This window comes from Rhipicephalus sanguineus, chromosome 2, assembly GCF_013339695.2.
Source record: "Rhipicephalus sanguineus isolate Rsan-2018 chromosome 2, BIME_Rsan_1.4, whole genome shotgun sequence".
Classification (NCBI taxonomy): Eukaryota; Metazoa; Arthropoda; class Arachnida; order Ixodida; family Ixodidae; genus Rhipicephalus; species Rhipicephalus sanguineus.
The window spans coordinates 637334-661003 of NC_051177.1; the positions used below are offsets into that span (position 1 = coordinate 637334).

The window sequence follows — 23670 nt, forward strand, 5'->3', positions numbered from 1 at the left end:
ACGCGAGCAGGAGCCGTGAGTCACAATCAATACCTGAAAGTATGAAGAAATCTGGTCTGAAGTGTGTGAAAGGTGTGTTGGGATGCTAGCACACGTGAACGCGAGCAGGAGCCGTGAGTCACAATCAATACCTGAAAGTATGAAGAAATCTGACTTCATCGTCACTGGATAGCGCGCACTTACAACGGGGACAAAGGGAGAAGAACACGACAACACAAGCGCTTGTGTTGTCGTGTTCTTCTCCCTTTGTCCCCGTTGTAAGTGCACGCTATCCAGTGACTATGAATACATACCAACTCGCCCAGTTTTCTGCTTTGTTATGAAGAAATCTGGTCTAAGTGTGTGAAAGGTGTGTTGGGATGCTAGCACACGTGAACGCGAGCAGGAGCCGTGAGTCAAAATCAATACCTTAAAGTATGAAGAAATCTGGTCTGAAGTGTGTGAAAGGTGTGTTGGGATGCTAGCACACGTGAACGCGAGCAGGAGCCGTGAGTCACAATCAATACCTTAAAGTATGAAGAAATCTGGTCTGAAGTGTGTGAAAGGTGTGTTGGGATGCTAGCACACGTGAACGCGAGCAGGAGCCGTGAGTCACAATCAATACCTTAAAGTATGAAGAAATCTGGTCTGAAGTGTGTGAAAGGTGTGTTGGGATGCTAGCACACGTGAACGCGAGCAGGAGCCGTGAGTCACAATCAATACCTGAAAGTATGAAGAAATCTGGTCTAAGTGTGTGAAAGGTGTATTGGGATGCTAGCACACGTGAACGCGAGCAGGAGCCATGAGTCACAATCAATACCTGAAAGTATGAAGAAATCTGGTCTAAGTGTGTGAAAGGTGTATTGGGATGCTAGCACACGGAAACGCGAGCAGGAGCCGTGAGTCACAACCAATACCTGAAAGTATGAAGAAATCTGGTCTAAGTGTGTGAAAGGTGTATTGGGATGCTAGCACACGTGAACGCGAGCAGGAGCCATGAGTCACAATCAATACCTGAAAGTATGAAGAAATCTGGTCTAAGTGTGTGAAAGGTGTATTGGGATGCTAGCACACGGAAACGCGAGCAGGAGCCGTGAGTCACAACCAATACCTGAAAGTATGAAGAAATCTGGTCTGAAGTGTGTGAAAGGTGTATTGGGATGCTAGCACACGTGAACGCGAGCAGGAGCCATGAGTCACAACCAATACCTGAAAGTATGAAGAAATCTGGTCTAAGTGTGTGAAAGGTGTATTGGGATGCTAGCACACGTGAACGCGAGCAGGAGCCATGAGTCACAATCAATACCTGAAAGTATGAAGAAATCTGGTCTAAGTGTGTGAAAGGTGTATTGGGATGCTAGCACACGGAAACGCGAGCAGGAGCCGTGAGTCACAACCAATACCTGAAAGTATGAAGAAATCTGGTCTGAAGTGTGTGAAAGGTGTATTGGGATGCTAGCACACGTGAACGCGAGCAGGAGCCATGAGTCACAACCAATACCTGAAAGTATGATGAAATCTGGTCTAAGTGTGTGAAAGGTGTATTGGGATGCTAGCACACGTGAACGCGAGCAGGAGCCATGAGTCACAATCAATACCTGAAAGTATGAAGAAATCTGGTCTAAGTGTGTGAAAGGTGTATTGGGATGCTAGCACACGGAAACGCGAGCAGGAGCCGTGAGTCACAACCAATACCTGAAAGTATGAAGAAATCTGGTCTGAAGTGTGTGAAAGGTGTATTGGGATGCTAGCACACGTGAACGCGAGCAGGAGCCATGAGTCACAACCAATACCTGAAAGTATGAAGAAATCTGGTCTAAGTGTGTGAAAGGTGTATTGGGATGCTAGCACACGTGAACGCGAGCAGGAGCCATGAGTCACAATCAATACCTGAAAGTATGAAGAAATCTGGTCTAAGTGTGTGAAAGGTGTATTGGGATGCTAGCACACGGAAACGCGAGCAGGAGCCGTGAGTCACAACCAATACCTGAAAGTATGAAGAAATCTGGTCTGAAGTGTGTGAAAGGTGTATTGGGATGCTAGCACACGTGAACGCGAGCAGGAGCCGTGAGTCACAATCAATACCTTAAAGTATGAAGAAATCTGGTCTGAAGTGTGTGAAAGGTGTGTTGGGATGCTAGCACACGTGAACGCGAGCAGGAGCCGTGAGTCACAATCAATACCTGAAAGTATGAAGAAATCTGGTCTAAGTGTGTGAAAGGTGTATTGGGATGCTAGCACACGTGAACGCGAGCAGGAGCCATGAGTCACAATCAATACTTGAAAGTACAGTAAAACCTCGTTAATTCGAAGGCCTCGGGACCGAGAAAAATATCCCAATTAAGCGGGATTCCCAATTATCCGAAACAACGCGAAATCAAAGAAATCAGCCAGAAAACGTGATGTACGGAAGTCACACCTTTATTGTGGCAAGTCAGCCTACTTGGAGAAAAATTCCTCCATGCGTGACTGACGCGTTCGGTAGTTCCCAGCACTGAAAGTCATATTTTCCAGCCTGTCAATGAGGCGCAGCATCTCAGCCTCGCCGCCGTTGCACTCGACGAAGCTGCGCACAACACTCAAGGCATCGATGACATCCGCCAAAGGGGGTGCTCGGGAGGGCTCGTCATTGCTGTCAACATTAGAGGCCGAATCGGTCGATCTCGTAGCTATCTCGCTGTCGATGTCGGCGTAACACGTCTGCACTGTGCACTCGACATTTGCGTACTCGGAGAATCCGATTGGAGTGCACTCCTCGTCCGCGTGCAAAGCCTCATATCGAGCGCAGAGAGTCTCCCCTTCTTCATCAAACGGGCAAGTGACAGCGGTGACAGCAAACTCAGCGGAGGTTGCCTCTTCTTTCACAAAACCGGCGTGCTCAAAACACCGTCGAATAACGGTGGCCTCCACCTGCCTCCATGCGTGAACAATGAGGCAAATACTACCGAGGAGGTCAATGTTATACTCCTTTCCGTTGTCATAGCAAAGGAGCATTCGCTTCAACAGATTGTAGCGATATATTTTCCTGGTATGGTGTATGACGCCCTGGTCCATCGGCTGCGATAGCGACGTCGTGTTCGGGGGTAGAAAGACCAGCCTGATTGCCTGCAGGTTCTGAATGTCGCCATGAGCTGGGCAATTATCGACGACGAACAAAACGCTGCGCCCTGCGGCCGCAAACTTGCGGTCAAGGTGCCGCACGTATTCTTCAAAGAGTGCAGCCGTCATCCAAGCTTTCTTGTTGTTTTTATAGATCAGGTCATCCTTTTTTTTATTTATTTATTTATTTATTTTGTTACCCTCAATCGCCGAAGCTTTACAGAGGGGAGTGGGTTACAACATGAAAAATATACGTGCTATTTTATACATGAACAAGACTAAAGCAAAAAACATCTCTACTCAATGAAATGCAACAAAAGTGAAACGTAAAAATAAGGAAATCACAATAAGCAAATAGTGAATGTGGTAAAATTATACAGTACTAGCAAGAAAGTGTAAAAGTAAGAGAAATGACACGCACACACAAAAAATCAAGAATCCACTGGAAAACGCTGGCATCTTGACACGTGGAGACAGAAATTCGTAGGGAGGGGGAATAGATCGGATGACTAAGGAGAGCTATCGCGAAATAGGTGAGCCGATAAAGAATGACGAAAGAGGGAGTGATCAGAGATGGAAACGATGTCACCTGGTAGCCGATTCCAATAGTTTGATGTGACCGGTATGAAGGAGCAAGAAAATGTGTTTGTGTAGCAGAAAGTACCTTTAACCTTGTGTTTGTGGTCGATCCGAGAGGAGTGATATGTGGGAGGCGTAATGAGCTCATTACGCAGTGATGGATGATGGTAGGTCTTATGGAAAAGGCAAAGGCGGAAGTACTTGCGACGCAGTGATAGAGGTGGCAGTGACAAGTGGTGCTTCATTGCTGTTACGCTTGATGTACGGTGATAATCCGATAGAATAAAACGTGCAGCGTTATTTTGAGTTAGCTCAAGGTGCCTAATCAAGTTTTCGTGGTGAGGGTTCCAGATTGCAGCAGCGTACTCCAATTTCGAGCGCACAAGGGTTTTATAAAGAAGCATCTTCAAGGAAAGTGGGGCGTTGCTAAAATTTCGACGTATGTATCCCAATGTACGGTTCGTGATGACGTTAATATGGGCATTCCATGTTAGATTGAAAGAAATGGTAACGCCTAAGTACCGGTATGACGACACGTGGTCAAGATAAACATCACCCAGTTTGTATGTTGAGGAGTTATTAAACTGGCGGGAGACTGTCATTAGCTTGCATTTTTTGGGATTTAATTTCATAAGCCATTTATCGCACCAATTCCTAATGTTATTCAAGTCTGTCTGCAAGATGTTCCTATCATCATCGGTACGTATTTCTCTGTAAAGCACACAGTCGTCGGCATATAAATGAACGGATGAAGAAACGCAGTCAGGGAGGTCATTAATATATATTAAAAACAGCAGAGGTCCCAGAACTGAGCCCTGCGGTACACCCGATGTTACACTTATTTCCGGCGAGTCATGACCTTTAACAGTGACGTACTGAAGACGGTTTGTTAGAAAGTAGTCGAGCCATGCCAGTACATTCGAGTCAAGGTTGAGAGAGGAGAGCTTATGCATTAGTAAAGCGTGATTGACTTTTTCAAATGCTTTTGCAAAATCCAGGAAAATGCAGTCAATTAGAGATTGTTTATCAAGAATGGTATGCAGGTGATGAGTGAAAAGAAGCAACTGGGTTTCACACGAAAACGTACGCCTAAAACCGTGTTGGGCCGATGTAAAAAATGAATTCGATTCTAAAAATTTCGCAATATGTGAGTGCAGTACATGTTCCATTACTTTACACGGAATGCTCGTTAGTGAAATGGGCCGATAGTTAAGAGCGGAGTGTTTATTACCAGACTTGTGTATCGGCACAACCTTACCGACCTTCCAGTCCAGCGGCAAGGTTGCTTGGTCAAGTGACTGCTGGAAAATCTTACACAAGAAGAGAGACGAATATGCGCTTGTTTGTTTGAGAAACTTTGAGTTGATACCGTCAGTCCCACATGATGAGGATGTTTTTAAGGTGTCAATTAACTTCGAAATTCCTGCAGAATCAAAAGTGATAGGAAACATTGAGCGGTAGTCACGGCACACAACTGCGTCAACAGGTGCAGCAGTGTTTCCCGAGAAATTGGCTGAAAAAATATTGTTAAATAACGCGGCACATTCAGATGGTGGTAGCGGCTCACCAGAGTCATCGTTGATTGATAAATCCGCATTTTGGTTAGAATTGATAACGTTCCAAAATTGCCGGGGGTTCCTTGATAACAATTCAGGCAACGTATGCGTTTGGAAACGATTCTTAGCAGCACGCACAGCTTCCACGTATTCTGCCTCAGCATTTTGATACGCTACCCAGCAATCTCTAGTATTTTGCAACTTGGCTGTGCGGAAAATGCGCTTTTTTCTATTAGACAAACGTTTGAGATGCGTGTTATACCACGGTCTTTTTGTGTTGTTCCATCCTTGGATGGCAGTCGTGCATTTTTGAAACAATGAGGCTTTTCTGTCTTCCCAATAACAAGCAGTGGCAGCTTGTGCTCACCGCACATGCTTGCACCAAACAAAACAGTGATTCTATCTTTGTTCTGTTTCCGCCCCTTAATGTCTGCCTCCTTCAAAGCGAACGTCTTCGTAGGCAACATTTTGTAGAACAGAGCAGCTTCATCAAGGTTGTAAACATCTGCTGCTTCGTACTTGGCGAGTAGTGGAGCCAAGGTGTGCTGCTTCCAGCCGTCGACAACAGACTGATCCGCGCTGCCACTCTCGCCACAAACAGTCACGAATGTCAGGTTGTTGCGCTCCTTAAATCGGCAAAACCATCCATTGCTGCATTTAAACTCAGAATGTCCAAGTTGCAGCGCCAGCTGGTTGGCCTTCTCACGCAATATGGTCCCATTCACAGGAAGGTGTGCTGCGTTGGCTTTCTGCAGCCAGTCGATCAGAGCTGCTTCAACGTCGGCGTACGTAGGCGGGCGTACTCGTGTACGCTTTGACGAGTGCGTCTTGCTGTAAGCATCGAGAATTTTCTCCTTATTCTTGATGATGTTGCACAGCGTTGACAGAGGCATGTGGTGCTTTTCGGCGAGAGCCGTTTTCGACGCCGTCGACTTGCTGGCCTCTTCAATTAAGTACACCTTTTCGTGCAGGGACAAGCTCTTGTACTTCGGCATCTTCCTTCCAAGCACACCTCAATCAACTAATTCACAGGGAAGACACTCAAGCGGAGACAGGAGACAAATGGAGCAGTCGCACCGAATCGCACAATGCTCGCCAGCCGACATCCAAATGGCACAAAGACTCCACAAAACATTCACTTCGCTAGAGTGGCTGACATCGCTGTTAAGATGATGATGATCATGATCGCAACCGCACGCATCGCCGCCTGTCAATCGCTAAAACATGGCGTCTACGACGTATTTCCGGTAAAAAAAACATGGCCTTCGAGATCCGTACATCAAAAAAAAAATGCACGTTTTAGTTACAGCCTCCGAGATTCGCAACACCCTTTGCATATCTTGGAAGTCGCGGCCAAGTGTGCCAATTAACCGGGAAGTCGCAGACTGGCCGCACCAATTATCCGGTTAAATTTACATGTAAAAATTTGGGACCGCGCAAATAATACAAATTATCCGGGACTCCCAATTAACAGAGTACAAATTACCGAGGTTTTACTGTATGAAGAAATCTGGTCTAAGTGTGTGAAAGGTGTATTGGGATGCTAGCACACGTGAACGCGAGCAGGAGCCGTGTGTCACAATCAATACCTGAAAGTATGAAGAAATCTGGTCTGAAGTGTGTGAAAGGTGTGTTGGGATGCTAGCACACGTGAACGCGAGCAGGAGCCGTGAGTCACAATCAATACCTGAAAGTATGAAGAAATCTGGTCTGAAGTGTGTGAAAGGTGTATTGGGATGCTAGCACACGTGAACGCGAGCAGGAGCCGTGAGTCACAATCAATACAGTAAAAGCTCGTTAATTCGGATTTCTAGGGACCGGAAAAATGTCTGAATTAACCGAATGTCCGAATTATCGAATGGTCGAAATAAACACAATAAATGCAAGTTTTTTCAACATACCTTTACTTTACAAGGTAATCGCGGATGCGTCTCTGTTTTCGAGCAGAAATTCACGCGGACACAATTTTTCTGAGCCCTTCAAGGTGCTCAGCAGCTCGCATGCTGTCTGCAGTGCCAAAACAAAATTCTTTATGGACAACAAGGGCCTCCGCGGCTTCCTTCACAGTACGAGGGGGCCTGTGTGGCTCATAGTGTGGCTGCTCCTCTTCAGGCTCTTCGCTCTCGGATTCGTCGCCATACATCACTTCCTTGACGATTTGCTCATCAGTCAGAAAGCCGGCAGTGGCAACGCCATCAATGCCGATATAATCGTCGAGTGTCACTGCATCAGGCATAACACTTCCGAAATCCTGCCTGTCGTCGGCACCGTCGTTCGGCGACACTTCGGCATCGCTGGAGTCGGAACAGTTGGCAATGGCGTGCACAGGCGTGCTCTGCCACACATACGCGAAGAATGCTAACAGCGGTCAGGAGACTCACGTCGTATTGTTTGCCGACGTCATTTCACAGGAGCTACTTCTTGTCGGGAGAGCCCATTTTTCAGGGCACGCAAAATTTCTACTTTGGTGGTGAAGTCCTTGGCCTCGTACTTGGGCCACTTCGCCGGCGTTGCCAACGGCGGAGAGTGCGTTCACACGAGAAGTCAGCACAAAAGCACCAGCAACGATCAAGCTAAAGGAGCCGTACTGAATCGTTCCTCAATAAAACGGCGTTCAACGATGCAGCACACCAACGGGAACAAAGCAACAAAAATGACACCGCGCCATACCCACATGCTATCACACGCGAAGAAAAAGCGTTCAACCAGTCTCAAGTCAAGCCAAGCCGATAACTGATGTCCATGGCGATGCAGCGTTTGAGCTTCACTTTTGTTCCGAATGGTTCTTTTTTCGTTTTCGAGCCTCGACGGCGGCCCGAAAGTCGCCGAATTATCCGATTTGCGGTCAAATCTGTCCGAAATAACGAGCGCCCAGTCTCATAGAGTGATGCATATATTTACAGGGACCTGATGACGTGTCCGAATTAACCGATTTTCCGAATTAACGAGAGTCGAATTAACGAGCTTTTACTGTACCTGAAAGTATGAAGAAATCTGGTCTAAGTGTGTGAAAGGTGTATTGGGAAGCTAGCACACGTGAACGCGAGCAGGAGCCGTGTGTCACAATCAATACCTGAAAGTATGAAGAAATCTGGTCTTAAGTGTGTGAAAGGTGTATTGGGATGCTAGCACACGTGAACGCGAGCAGGAGCCGTGAGTCACAATCAATACCTGAAAGTATGAAGAAATCTGGTCTGAAGTGTGTGAAAGGTGTATTGGGATGCTAGCACACGTGAACGCGAGCAGGAGCCGTGAGTCACAATCAATACCTGAAAGTATGAAGAAATCTGGTCTGAAGTGTGTGAAAGGTGTATTGGGATGCTAGCACACGTGAACGCGAGCAGGAGCCGTGAGTCACAATCAATACCTGAAAGTACGAAGAAATCTGGTCTGAAGTGTGTGAAAGGTGTGTTGGGATGCCAGCGCACGTGAACTTGAGCGAGAGCCGGCAGTCGCATAAAATAACTGAAACTTTATCTTTGCATGGGTGTTCTCGCTGCTCCAATCTCGCCGGATACTGTTTCTTTGTTGCTTCCTGCGATGATAACAGCTCTGGTTACAGCCACCACAGAAGCATTTTCTACTGGCAGGCGCTGAAGGATGACATCACCACACGCAGCAATCAGAAGACTGTTTCGGTACAAGACCGCAGTGTAGGGTTGTGCAAATAGTAAATTTTAGGTTCAAAGCGAATTCGAAGCGAATAGTAATTTTGGTCAAATAATTTCGAATCGAATTCGAATAATATATATCACATATTATAAAGAAAAATGAGGATATTTGTCATGACCCAACCAACCTGCACAACACTTTTTTTTTAATTGTAACAAGGGATGTGCAAATGTCATTCTTTTTGGTTCAAAGGAAGTGGAAGCAACTTTGAATAGTAGCAGGATTTGGCTTTCGGTAGAATGCAAACAATAACCTGTAAAATATGTTGCATTTTAAAATTTATTATACTTGGAGCATAGAAACCGGTATAACAAGTTTTTAAACTTAAAAAATGATGAATCGATGTGAGGGTAATATGTTCATTTAACCCTGAAGTGGGGCTTCGCAGCAGTGCGGATTTTTCCTGGAAAGGTGTATTCACGGTATAGCACTCCTCCACTGCAGTGAAACTACCTTTACAGAAGATTACAAACGGACAGTGCGGATTTTTTTTGGAAAGGTGTATTCACGGTATAGCACCCCTCTACCGCAGTGAAACTACCTTTACAGAAGATTACACACGGACAGTGCGGATTTTTCCTGGAAAGGTGTATTCACGGTAGAGCACCACTCCACTGCAGTGAAACCACCTTTACAGGGGGGTTATAAGCGGGCTAATATACACCTATTCGTTCATTTCGAATACTTCAAACTTTTCAATAATTTAAATTTGAATCGAAGCAAATTTGAATACTGTATTATTCTTTCGAATATTCGAAGTGCTCGAATATTCGCACAAGCCTACCGCAGTGTATCAGAGCCGGAGATGAAGGTGGCACAGTTTAAGCGGGAGCCGTGCTCGCGTCGTGATTGCTACAGTGAAATCTCGTTACAACGAACACCACATTAACGAACATTTCAAATTAACGAACTTTTAAGAAATCCCGTGCCGACTGCTTATAGTTTCAATGTAAAAATATTTCACTACTACGAACTTCAGATTAACGAACATTTCAGAATAACGATCGTTATTTAATTCCCGTGTAATCTTAACAACGCCTCAGTACTACGAACTTATATCCCGAAATGCGAGGATTCTTAGATTTCAGTGTATCGGTCATGGCAGTCGGAGCTGTAAGGTAGCAGACGACGCAGTGCGAAGAGCGGACGCCCTCCCGCTAAAACCTGAGATGGCACGGGAGGAGAAAGACGCGGGCGGAGAACTTTTTTTTTTTTTCCCCTTCGTTAGAGTGTACTAGAAGTTCTGAGTGGGACGAGCAGCCGGCTCTGCACCTGCATCGTAGCGAAGCGCGGTTCGTTGACAGTTTGCGTGGCGGCGCTGCGGTCACAGTGGATTGGTGGTGTTCGCACTGGCGGCACTGGTTCGGACGTGTTCCAAGTGTGTTCGTCGTCGCATTCACCTATTAGCTGCGTTGGCTCGTAATGTGTGCGTGAGCGCTGCTGCTGTTTTGTCACTGTCTACTACTGTGCTGTGGCGGGAGCCTTGAATGCCCAAATGAGTGAGTGCCAACGTCTTCGCCATGACTAAACCTAGGCTTCGCCATTGCTACGCACCGGGATGCCGCATAGGCTATGCCGGCGTCAAGGCAGAAAGGAAGCTATCGCTTTTTAGCGTTCCAAAAGATGAAAGTAGAAGAAAAATCTGGGAAAGGCACCTCCATCGCAGCGACAAAGCTCTCGAGGAAAACTGTGCAGTGTGTGAGCTCCACTTCGAGGACCGCTACATACTGCCTGAATACGTCCACATCATTGACGGCAAAGAAGTGAGAATCGCCCCCGGTGTTCCTGCGCTGACGCCAGACGCAGTGCCTACAGTCTTGCCCAACGCTCCGAAATATTTGAGCACGAAACTGCCTCCTAAACGCGCTCCTCGTAAACGGGAAGCGCCTACCGTGCCGGGGCCCCAGAATAGCAAGAAAGCCTGTACGAGCACGCCTGTCGACGAGGACTTTGAAAGTCAAGGCGACGTGCACGACGTGTCGACAGCGTTGTTGAAACTAGAAAACTTGCGAGAACTGAGGACTCCGTCTAAATATTGGTCGGTGCACCAATTCCATGGCTATGAAGGCGCTGTTTATACACCGTCGAAGTTGGATACGTGCTCTGGCACTGTCACTTCAGAGAGGGCAGTCCTTTTTCACATGAGCGTGATTGGGTAGGCTAGTTACAAAACATTTCTGAATAGAAAGCTCTCTGAAGGACTTGAAAGAACTGTATTGCAGGCAGAGGAAGCCCTTCTTCGAGCATCTCAATTTTTTAAATGTCCAGGCGCACTCAGCACTTCGTCTATTACCGAAGGGGATTTAACGACGAAGCTGTTTTTTTTTTTAAACCGTGGCCCAGCAGCAAACACGTTGACAGGAATTTGCTTGTTCTGTTGACTCAAATGGTCGAAAATTTTGTAGACTTGGTCCGAAGCCAATAAGGGTCCAGATTTGCAACAGAAGGCCCACTTGACCTTAGTCAAGTGGGCCTTCTGTTGCAAATCTGGACCCTTATTTTCTCCTAATTGATTCAATTACAGCAATCTTAGAAACCCTTGTTTTCGGCCTTTCATTCTGTCAAAGCATTATTCTCGGTTATTCACTCTCACTCTGCACTCCTTACTTTGGTAGCCTGCACCATAGCGTTTATTATAACACTTCAGCTCCACATTTTTTTGAAACCGTGGTTAAAAGCAATAAATTGTTTACAAGGTTAGCACTGGTATAGTTTATTTCTGTGTAGAGCATTCTCGGCATATCTGAGTAATCTTGCGTGCGGTCGCAGCATGCTCAAAATATTGTAAGTAATTGCAATAATTAAAAAGGATACTAAAGTATCCCGACAGTTTCGAGGGGTGTGCGAAAAGCTGCAAAAGTAGTACGTCAACGGCAGCTGTCACTCTCGGGCGTTCAGACAAACGAACGAATGCCGCTGAAAATTTCCATGGTAGAAAATTAGCGCACTGACACCGCATTCACTTCTAATTTATGCAGTTGCCACCACGACACTTTTAAGTGGTCAATTTCTTAGAGAAATATGACCGGATCAGTCAGTTGGTATCATTGACGCATCGCTGTCCGTGTTCTAGAGGGAACACGAAAAAGAATACACGGCACGCTTTCGTTGGAAAGCCTTATAAGTCACTTTGAATTTATTCTCACTTGTTTTCTTCTACCCTAATGTCTGTATATAGATCCTGTAAATAGAAAAACAGGGCGAAACGCGAGAAAGCGCGGCCGGTGCGCCCCGGCAAGCTCGGTCGCGACCAATCCAGTTCGCCCGCAGCGCCCCCTATTCCGTCAACGAGTGCCGCATCAGCAAGAGCGCTCCGTTCGTCCCACTCAGATCCTTCTAGTACACTCTACCTTCGTTGCGGAGGCGACAACGCATCAGGTTTTGTAAAGGCCCAACCGCATGCATAGCACGCGACTTTCGAGCGAAGGCGACTGCGACAAACGGGCTCCGTCGCGCTGCTCGATTGAAAACTATTGCGCGCACGCAGGCAAATTACGAAAAAGAATTACAGAGTAGATGAATGACAACATGCCAAATTTACTATAAAAGCGTTTCGGGACTTCCTTTTTTCGCAATCTTATGTTTAACCGCGGCAGTAGTATCTGCTGTGATCCCATGGGGCGCCCGGAAGCGTACGCTGCCTACGCTACGTCGCACTTTGCAAACTGCGTTATGTTGGGGTTAGTCCACGAGGCGCATTTCGACAACGTTTCCTCTTGCTGTCATAGAACGTTTAAGAAAAGCCGCAGCGCCTCACGTCGTTGCTTCGCAGGGAGAAGGGCTACCTCACACGACGACGATGTTGACATTGCAGCAAGCTACCACCGAAACATCAAAACGAACCGTCGATCATAAATAACGACAAAATACGGCCGCTGCCTCGCTCTCCGCGTGAGATTTTGATGGAGACAGTTGCGGGGTGCACTTTTCTCTTCATTTCTTTCTTACTTAAAAACCACTTCCCCGCGTGAGATGGGGCTGTAAATAAGGTAGTCTATAACTTGCATTCCTTGAAGTACGCGCCGATTGGAAGCATCACGAGCAAATTGCAACCGAAGCAAGGGTCAGAGATGCTGCCATGTTGTTGGATATCGTCATGCTCACTTCGACATGCGATGTTTTCTGGCTTTCCAGAAACCTGGGATGCTATCGCGGAACGATTCTATTTCAGATTCCAATGCCTTTCGTGCTTTTCGCGCTTGGCCAGTGGTCAGAACGACGGTCCGTCCGCGTTATCAGCGCGATCAGCCAGCCGTGTGGAATCGGAAATAGCATCGTTTCGCGATTGCACCCGTGCGACAAGCGACGGCGATGGATGGCCCTCCGCGACAGCAAATCCTGTCGGCCGTCGCTCAAAACTCGCGTGCATGCAGTTGGGCCTTAAAGGATTGCAGCGATGACATGGACGACGATGTCACGGTAGTACCCGAAGATCGCGACGAGTCCGTGTCGGCCACAGATGCGTTGGCCTACTTGAGGAAACTCCGCATATTCATAGAAAAAAGCGGAACAGCGACCGAAGCGGCGGATAAAAATGCGGACGGTCTAGAATCGTTCGTGACGCAGAGTTTGTGCTGCACCCGTCAAAAAAAAACGATCACGGACTATTTCAAATAAACGTGCCTTGTCTGACGTTCACGTGTGCATTGTTGTGAGAAACGAGTTCAAGGACGTACCGTTGCAAAGGTAGGACGTTTGCGTTACTGAAATTCTATTGTTATGGTAAATTTTTGGGCTTTCACTATAACGACCTTTCAGAATAACGAACATTTTTCCGCGGTCCCCTGAAGTTCGTTATACCGAGATTTCACTGTAGCAGGGACCTCAAAGTGCATCCAAATTAATGCTGTCAGGACAGTTGTGATGTTTTACGAAGATAATGCTTGAGCCCACCTTTTGGCTGTCTGCCATGTGGAACTTACGTGTAAACACACGTGTAAATAAATGGCGTTTAAACAGTGCACCATTTCAAATTGCACTTGTTTCACGGTAAAGGTGCCTTCTGATACTTTGGCCGTTACTTTATTTTTCAATTTTCAGTAGGTAGAGGTGGGCGGTTCGACCTATATTCCGGTACAGTAAAAGCTCGTTAATTCGACTCTCGTTAATTCGAAAAATCGGTTAATTCGGACACGTCACCTGGTCCCTGTATATGTACGCATCACTCTACGAGACTGGGCGCTCGTTATTTCGGACAGATTTGACCGCAAATCGGATAATTCGGTGACTTTCGGGCCGCTGGCGAGGCTCGAAACAAAAAAAGAACAATTCGAAGCAGAAGTGAAGCTCAAACGCAGCATCGCCATGGACATCAATTGTCGACTTGGCTTGACTTGAGACTAGTTGAACGCCTTTTCTTCGCGTGTGTTGTTGGCGGTGCCATTTTATTGCTTTGTTCCCGTTGGTGTGCTGCATCGTTGAACGTCGTTTTATCGAGGAACAATTCAGTACAGCTCCTTTAGCTTGATTGTTGCTGGTGCTTTTGTGCTGACTTTTCGTGTGAACGCACTCTCCGCCGATGGCAACGCCAGCGAAGCGGCCCAAGTACGAGGCGAAGGACTTCACCGCCAAAGTAGAAATTTTGCGTGCCCCGAAAAATGGACTCTGCCGACAAGAAGTTGCTCCTGTGCCATGACGTCAGCAAACAATACGACGTGAGTCTCCCGAGCGCAGTTAGCATTCTTGCGTATGTGTGGCAGAACACGCCTGCGCACGCCATTGCCAACTGTTTCAGGCACAGTGGCTTTGTTGTACCCGACTCCAGCGATGCCGAAGTGTCGCCAGACGACGGTGCCGACGATGGGCAGGATTTCGGAAGTGTTCCTGATGCAGTGACACTAGAGGATTACATCGGCATTGATGATGGCGTTGCCACTGCCGGCTGTCTGACTGATGAGCAAGTTGTCAAGGAAGTGATGCATGGCAACGAATCAGAGAACGAAGAGCCTGAAGAGGAGCAGCCACACCATGAGCCACACAGGCCCCCTCGCACTATGAAGGAAGTCGCAGAGGACCTAGTCGTCCTTGAAGAATTTTGTTTTGGCACTGCAGACAGCATGCGAGCTGCTGAGCACCTTGAAGGGCTCAGAAAAATTGTGTCCGCGCGAATTTCTGCTCGAAAACAGACACACATCCGCGATTACTTTGTAAAGTAAAGGTATGTTGAAAAAACTTGCGTTTATTGCGTTTATTTCGATCATTCGATAATTCGGACATTCGGTTAATTCGGACATTTTTTTCCGGTCCCTAGAAATCGGAATTAACAAGCTTTTACTGTATTTACGGTAGCTCGTCCTGGCTTGGCTAGGCTTTTACTCTCTCACCTGTCTCTTTCCCACCCTTTGCTATGCTGCACTCTACATGGCTATGCTTGTTCTCCTTTTTACTTCTTTGTTTAGTCTGCCTTTCGATCTCTTTCTCTCTATGCCTGTAGGCAAACATTGACCATAACAGCTCTGCTGTAACACTGCTATACCGTTTATGTGCCTCAGGAATTGAGCAAATCCCATTGCTTACCATCACCACATTGAGCAGCTAAAAATTACGCATGTGCGGTGAACACCGACTAGAGGTCGCACGTTGCAGCTTCTTTTGTTAACCATCTGTGCTTGGGCAGCGATTGAGCGCGTGCCAGTTCACGATGATAAACCATTTTCTACCTACGACACACCGCAGACCTCAACCATAACAGCTTTGCTGTAAAAATCGAGTCAGTTCCGTGCAGTGAAAACTGTCGGACGAGAAAGCTGTTGCCCTTTTTTGTCAGGTATTACATTTTCCTCTTAAGTTTCGGCAATGCTTTCCCTAAGTACACCCCTAGATGCCTCGTGATAAGCATCTGTCCTTGTGAGTTCTAGTTGGCACTGGTGAAACGACCGGCATCGTCTTGTTGCTAGAACTTGGGCACACATCGGCCACTAAACGAATATGGGCAAGCCTGCAGATTCACTGCGAGAGGGGCTTATGTGGCCCGCACTGAAACCCTGCCTTGCCAAGGAAATTCATTTCTTCATTCACCCCTCCCTTCAGTTGATCCCCGCAAGGACAGCTCAGCAGTAAAATGAGTGTGATGAAACCAACCTTTGAGGCAGCGCGACCGGTACTTGTGGTAGACCAACTGGGTGAAGCCGTTCTCCTTGAGCAGGGCATGACTCGGATGCTCGAAGGTGGGTAGAGAGTGGGGAGTGCTGCCAAGGACCACCGTGTCGGCGATCTCCCCAATGGAGGTTGCTCGGGACCGGTGTTCCCGGACGTCCAGCACCCAACCCACGTGGTGTTCTGTTGGAGGGTTGCTGCTGTGTCGAGTCTTCTGCTTGCGCGGTGTGTCTGGCTTGCCCTCCTTAACGACGGGGTAAAAGCGGGGTGCCACTCGGGGGTCCTTGCGCGGGGTGCGGCCTGCGGCGCTCCGCGGTGTGCCCTCCGGTATGGGTGGAGGTGGCGGGGGCGGTGGTGCCTGCCCTGCACTGCTTGCCGACCGTTGTCTCGGGCCTTGGCGCTGGGCAAACTCCTCCTCGCTCACCACCTCCACAGTGCGGTACATCTGCTGCTCTTGCCTGTCCACTTGATTCCACAGGTCGTCCTCATAGAAATAGAGCCCGTCGTTGATCACCTGCGCCAGTTCCTGGGTCATTTTCACTCGGCTCGTCCAGTCACCTGTCCGATCGTAGCCTTCGTGCTTGCGTAGGCCAGATGGTGGGGGTGGAGTCTGGGTCACTATCAGGATTTTGTTCACCTCAGTGTCACTGAACTCGTAGTCTGAGTCATCGGACCTGCACAGCAATAAGCACGCGTGCATGAGAATACAAAGCCCTGCACTGCTGTCGCTGCTCGAATCTCATACCCTGGCACTTGGGCATCAGTGAGGTACTCCACAAATGTTAAAAAAGGAGTTTGAGAGCGATGAGGTTGTGGCAATTTCACATAGAAATTTTGCAAGCTTTGGGCACAAACTGCGAGGGGCCCATGGGTAGCCAGCGCTGCCCAGGTGGCGCGCCTAAAATTTACAAGATGCGCCGCCCTGGCGAGCTCGCTGAGAAACATCTAGTAATACAGAGCCGCCGTGAGGTGTACGGCGGCACGTTTCAACGTGCCCTCACATACCTCATGGCACGTTCAAACGCATGCTGAACGTCATTCGACACTACCGCGGCTTTTGCTCGATGTGCGTCATTTTGATGGTACTTTGGAACGCGCAAGACTAGCGAAGATCGGGACACTTCGCTGCACTGTGGCGCAGCGGGCGAGCAGCAATGCCACCGATTATTCTCCACTGCGGTTTTAGTGATGTGATGTGTGCAGACGGGTACCTTCGCGAGAGTGTGCTGTCGAAAGGATGGAAGCTGTCCAATGCGAAGTATGTCTATGACGTGGAAGAAGCTGTTTTTCGCAGAGAGCGATTGTGACCTTTCGGCCAAGTGTCAAGCACCGTACGACGTAAACTTACAGGTTAGTGTGTTCAAATTGCGCTAGCGAAGATCGAAGGTGTATGCAGTGTGCTCGTTGTGCGCCCGCTTTGAAATAAAATTAGTGCCTCAGGCAGCACTGAGAACATCCAGCCCAGTGAGTGACAGCTGTTTTGAGCGAGCATATCACGTTTACGTAATCTGTGGTTACAGCTCTCGCACTATATTATAGAAGCTGTTTCGCTACACGCTTTCCTTTGCGATGTTTTTAACGGCTTGCATGTGCCCACTAAATGTTCGTATCGCAGTCTTTAAAAGAACGTTTTTGAAGCTGACGGCAAAGCGTGAAAGAAATGTAAAAAGGCCGGTGTAAAGTGGAGATCAGTGGTATTAGTGGAAATAAAAACATGTCACAGGTCTCATGCTTTAATGACGTCGACCCGTTATCATCTGTAGACCGTTTGCAAACTTGGGATCGGCCGTCGTCTAAGCCTGATACTTAAAAAAAGAATGCCTTTGAGCAACCTAGTGGTAACTGACTTCATGATAGTTCAGAGTTGGACATGCAGTGTGTGATCAGCAATGGAACATGCATAGACAACACGGTTCTTCTAGCGGTCATGGATTTGTAACCGGTCTAGAGCTGTGCACGTGACAGTGACGTATAATACCGTTTTACTCGAATGTAACGCGAGTTTTTTTTTTTTTTTCTAGATTTTTGCAACATAAAGTCAACCCTCGCGTTACAATCGAATACCGAAATTCAATTTTTTCTTCCTGGACGTAATGAAATCTCACCCCTGGCGTTACAATCGTGGTCATGTTACAATCAAGTAAATACGGTATGTGCAATGTACGGCGCGATGCTTACGCAACCTAAGCTGTCATGTGCTTTCTTAAACTTTTTCAAGGCCAGTTTCAAATAAAAGATTTGTGATGTTTTCCAGAGCGCCAACCCATGTGCATCGGTGGAAAGCAAGGCCGAAGGGAGTCAACTATGCTCTGGACTATTTTTTTTTTCAGTTATTAAAGACATTTTTGATTGTGGCATTTGTGAATACAACAATACCGCGGTCTCGACGCTTCTTTTTCCTTGTTTGATGATCGCGCACAGCGGCATGGTTCATTAGCAGCCACTCGTATTTGTTTGTATGCCCGAGTGTTTCCGGCAGTGCCCGGCAGGGCGGCGCACGCTGTCCGCAGAAACTGCAGCTCAGCGCCAGCCACTTTTCAGCGTCTGTCAGGCCTCAAGTGGCTAACATGCTTCATCTATCTAGACGACATTATTGCATTTTCAGCAACATTCGAGGAACACTTAAGCTGGTTATGCACAGTTCTCCATGCTATACGCTCGGCTGGCCTGACGTTAAAGCCGGAAAAATGCCACTTCGGTTTCAGTTAACTCAGCTTCTTTGGCCACGTCGTCAGTCACGAGGTTGTTCAACCTGACCCGGACAAAATAGACGCTGTGGCAAAGCTTCCTGCACTACATGACAAAAAGCAGTGAGGCGCTTCTTAGGGCTGTGCACCTATTACCGCCAATTCACCGCGGCCTTTTCATATATTGCAGTGCCATTGACACGACTCACACGAGAGGACGTTCCCTTCCTTTGGGCCGAAAAGGAGCAAATGGCATTTAACGAACTATGCCAACGCTTGCAACCACCACCAGTTCTTGCACAGTTCGACCAGGAAGCCCCTACAGCACTTCACACCGACGCCAGCAATGTGGGTCTGGGTGCCGTACTCGTGCAGCGGCAAGACTGCTCTAAAAAAGTAATTGCCTATGCCAGCAGAACTCTCTCTCGCACGGAGGAGAACCACTTGACAACCGAGAAGGAGTGCCTCACCGTGGTGTGGGAGGTAATTAAATTCGTCTATATTTGTACGGCCTCTCATTCAAGGTTGTCAGTGATCACCATTCTCTTTGCTGGCTTACTAACCTGAAAGACCCATCTGGCCGTTTGGCGCGCTGGAGTCTGAGGCTTCAAGAGTTTGACATGACCACTATTTATAAATCCGGGAAGAGGCATACTGCTGCCGACTGTCTCTCGCGGTCGCCTGTCGAGCCTACCGCTATTGATGACGAAAACATGGACACTGCATTCCTGGGAGTCATCAACATCGCCACCATTGCAGAAGAGCAGCGCGGCGACCCAGAGCTATTACCGCTCATTGATTTTTTAGAAGGACGACACAAAGACGCGCCCGAGTATTTGCCAGAGGACCGCAGTCTTTTTGCTTGCGGAACAATGTTCTTTACAAAAAAAATTTTTCTCCCACCGGCAGCACGTACTTGCTCGTCGTGCCTGAATCGCTTAGAAAAGAAATTCTGGACGCGTGCCATGATGAGGCCACTTCTGGTCATCTAGGCTACACCCAGACATTGTGCCGACTGCGAAGCAAGTACTACTAGCCAAAGCTACCTGCTGCCATTAAACATCACATGCAAACTTGCGCTGACTGCCAAAGATGCAAGGCGCCCCCTGGCAAGCCAGCCGGTCTTTTACATCCAGTCGAAACCCCAGCAAAGCCATTCGCCCCAAGTGGAATGGATTTCCTAGGCCCATTCCCAACTTCTACTGTGGGGAACCGATGGATTATCGTCGCCACCGATTACCTGTCCCACTATGCGGAGACTAAAGCTATACAGCGGGGCACAGCAGCAGAAGTGGCTCAGTTCTTCATAGAAAACGTCGTCCTTCGGCACGGCGCCCCAACAGTTGTGATCACAGACAGAGGAACTGCCTTCACCGCAGAACTTTTGGAGTCTGTTCTCATGCTCAGCGGTACAGCTCACCGCAGAACAATTGCATACCATCCCCAAACAAATGGACTAACGGAGCGCCTTAATAAGACCCTCACAAACATGCCCTGCATGTACGTCGACACTGAACATAAAAATGCCCCCACCTCCCCGGAGGGAATCGTGAGGAAATGCGAATGCATTTCTTGCGCCGAGAGTACACGGCGCAGTAATTTTAATGGCGTAAATTAATGACGAGACGAGGATTTGTACCGTAACCATTTATTTACACATTCATCAGCACCTGTTTGTGTTGTCATTGTACCTGACGGCCATAATCTCAGCCTTGTGGTCGCCGTTGGCGTTTCACAGCGGCGTCTCGAGCACACATTTCGAGAGGCGCCCAGCCAGCGGACGGGAGAGTGGGGCGCAGGGAGGAGAGAGAGCGAACGGCGAGAGAAGGAGCGGCGAAGCACTGCACCCAATGCCACCTAGAAGAGCGGTGCGGAGCCGGCGCGCGCCCGCGCAAACCGTGGTGAGGAGGCGGAGCGCGCGCAGTCACGTGGGGTGTGACGTCGCTGCGCCGTTGCTACAGACGCTCCTCTCCTTTCCTCGCGCCGTTGCTATGGGACGGCGGATTCAGGGTCGCTTATAAAGTGCATTCGCACTTAAAACTGGGATCAGATATTGCCTTTTGTGACCTTTGCTTATAATACCTCTCGACAAGAAACTACTGGCATGACACCGTTCAGTTTGATCCATGGTCGCGAAGTCACGACAACTTTGGATGCTACGCTGCCGCACGAGTGTGACGACATTCATACAGACGCCGAAGAATTTACTCAGCGCACCGAGGAACCCAGACAGCTTGCCCGCGTGCGCATCTGTCATCAGCACCATCAAGATGTGAAACGGTACGACCTACGACGCAAATTCGTTAGCTATACACCAGGCGAGAAAGTATGGGTCTGGATTCCAATACGTCAATGCGGACTTTGTGAAAAACTGCTGAGACGATACTTTGGGCCATACAGAGTCACCCAACGTTTGAACAACGTGAACTACAAGGTCGTTCCCGACAGTGATTGTAGTTCCAGTCGCCGGAAACATTCACCCGAAGTCGTCCACATCGTGCGGATGAAACCGTACCTATCCAGCTAACTCTCGTGTATCGTGTGGCTTCAAGTGCATATGTGTGCGCTTTGCTAAGTAGAGCGCCTAGGTTGCACATCGGGACATACCTCTTTCGGAGGGAGGCAAATGCCACATGCATGCAATAAGAAAGACGACAACACAAATGGGCATATGCTGTGTGCAGAAGATATAAAGGAAAAAAGATGAACTCGCTGCGCGCGGTATTAAAAATGACCGACCTGCTGTTCTTCTCTTGATCTGCACGCTATGACCTCTCTCTTGACGTCGCAACAATATTTTCAACAGATGGTTGCTGGACAGCAAGATGCAAAGATGCAAAAACAGAAAAGGAACTTTTCCCCGACACTTGCTCGACCCACATGCACCTTCCCCAGCTTCATGCCACAAATGTCGGGTATTTTCCACCGGGCGCAACATCAAAAGCCCAGCCTATCGATCAAGGTATCGTGCACTCGGTGAAGGCGAGGTACCGCTCGCGCGTCGCTGAGCGTTTGCTTTTCGATATGCAACAAAAGCGAGAGACTGTCTGGCTGGCTTTCCAGTCGGTGACAGCGACTGCACAGACCCCTTGCCACTGGAAGACCAAATAGATCCCGGTGTTTGGTCAGCTGTCGAGGAGGCCTTTGGGAGCCAGCAGTTTTCCGATTATGTAACTGTGGACAATGACCTTGTCAACGCAGAGCAGCTGACAGATGAAGAGATTGTCGCCCAAATTCGCAAAGTGCCAAATGAAGAGCAACAAGCTGACGATGAAAATGAAGAAGACAACGTAGGGATTGCAACCGAGACAGTGACAACGTCTCAGGCCTTGGATTACATTCAAGGACTGACAAACTATTTTGAACAACAGGCCACAGCTGCAGATGAAGTGAACATGCTTGTGACGATGGAGACACGTATAGTGTCTAAAGCTGTCTGCCACACAGTGCAGGCGAAGCTGTCAAGCTTGTAGCGTTAGCTACACTTGCCTAGCCGGAGCCGATTTCGCTTGGATCCTCATGAGCCGTGCTGCCCATGCGGAAGCTTCAGTGATGTCACACAGCTGGCTCACCGCTCTCCGCGCTCTCCGCCACTGCGCTCTTTCCGCCACCACAGCGCGCGACTCGCCGCTGCTGGTCTGAGCATTCGAGAGGAGTGACGTCCTAGCCATGGTAAACATATTGGCACCAGCACGCGCGCAGCTATTCGCCTTCGCTGTGCAGTCGCCGTCTGACACTCCGCTGGAGCCGCGTGATAGCGCCTCTGACTGGCGTTTGCAGGTGGGTAACGCCATAGAGAAGGAGAGCACAAATGCTGCTTAACGGCGCTGAAGAGGCGAGAAGCTTATCTCATCGGATCCCGAAGTAGTTGCCTGGCAATTAGCGGTTCAGCGTACGAAGAATGAACAGAAGAAGGCTAATAATCCTAGACAATCTGGAAAGCTAAGAATATCAGCTCAACCTTTGCTAACGCTACGTATATCCTGGCATAGCCGAGCTAAGCCACTGCAAATTTTTTTTCAAAACATTTAAGAATAAATCCATTCTTCGACAGTGTTTCTGACTTGCGATTCTCTCCTGTTATAACATGCCCATTCGGTGTTTACATAAAAGCCTGTAGTAACAGTACTTGGATTTTACATACTCCCTTTACAACAGGCCAAAATCCCCTTCACTATGAAGGTCTGTTGTAATGAGGTTATACTGTATTTGAAATGAGCGAATATATGTATATTCGAGTCCACATAATATCCCTGTAAAGGTGGTTTCACTACAGCATCGGGGTGTTATGCCGTGAAACCGCCCATCCAGGGAAAATCCACACTGTAGCGATGCCACACTTCAAGGTTAAATGTACGTATTACCTTCACATCGATGAATCATTTTTAAAGTTTAAGAGCTTGTTATATGGCCTTAGATGCTTTACGTATAGTAAATTTTAAAATGTAACATATTTTACCCATATCACTTACATTTTACTGAAGTTCAAATCCCGCTACTATTCAAAGTTGCTTCCACTTATTTCGAACCAAAAAAGAATGGCATTCACACATGCCTTGTTGCAATTCTTAAAAATACTGTGCAAGTTAGATGGGTCATGACAAAAATGATAATTTTTCTCAATAATACAGTCAAACTCTGCTACAACGAATGCCGCTTCAAATAAATTTTACGGTACAACGAAAAATTCTCAGTTCCCCGTCAACAGTCCATAGGAGTCAATGAATAAATATGCTCGCCAAAACGAACACTTTTTCTGCTGCCGTTCCGCTTCAACGAAATTGGACAATGCAATTCCGGGCTCAAATATTTAATTTGCCGTGCAATAAACACAATCTCGAACATTTTGGTACATTTTAGAACATAAAAATGTGTCTACAAAGTCTAAATCGTGTGTTAGCACCACCAGAAACCACCACTGTTGACTGAGCATGGGCGCCGCCATTGCTTGATACCGACGGTTATCAGACTGCCCTGCTTTCGCAACAGGCTTGAGTTGCTTC

The 23670-nt window shown here is 47.8% G+C and overlaps 1 protein-coding gene across 3 annotated transcripts in view; it reads right to left on the reverse strand.

Moving 5' to 3' along the window:
• LOC119382331 (la-related protein 1) overlaps positions 1–23670 on the reverse strand; it is a 169922-nt gene that overhangs the window by 59668 nt on the left and 86584 nt on the right. For all 3 annotated transcript variants that reach the window (XM_049412176.1, XM_049412174.1, XM_049412175.1), the window contains one exon: positions 15966–16654. In XM_049412176.1, coding sequence (XP_049268133.1) covers positions 15966–16654 — 689 coding nt within the window. The remainder of the gene's footprint in view (positions 1–15965; positions 16655–23670) is intronic.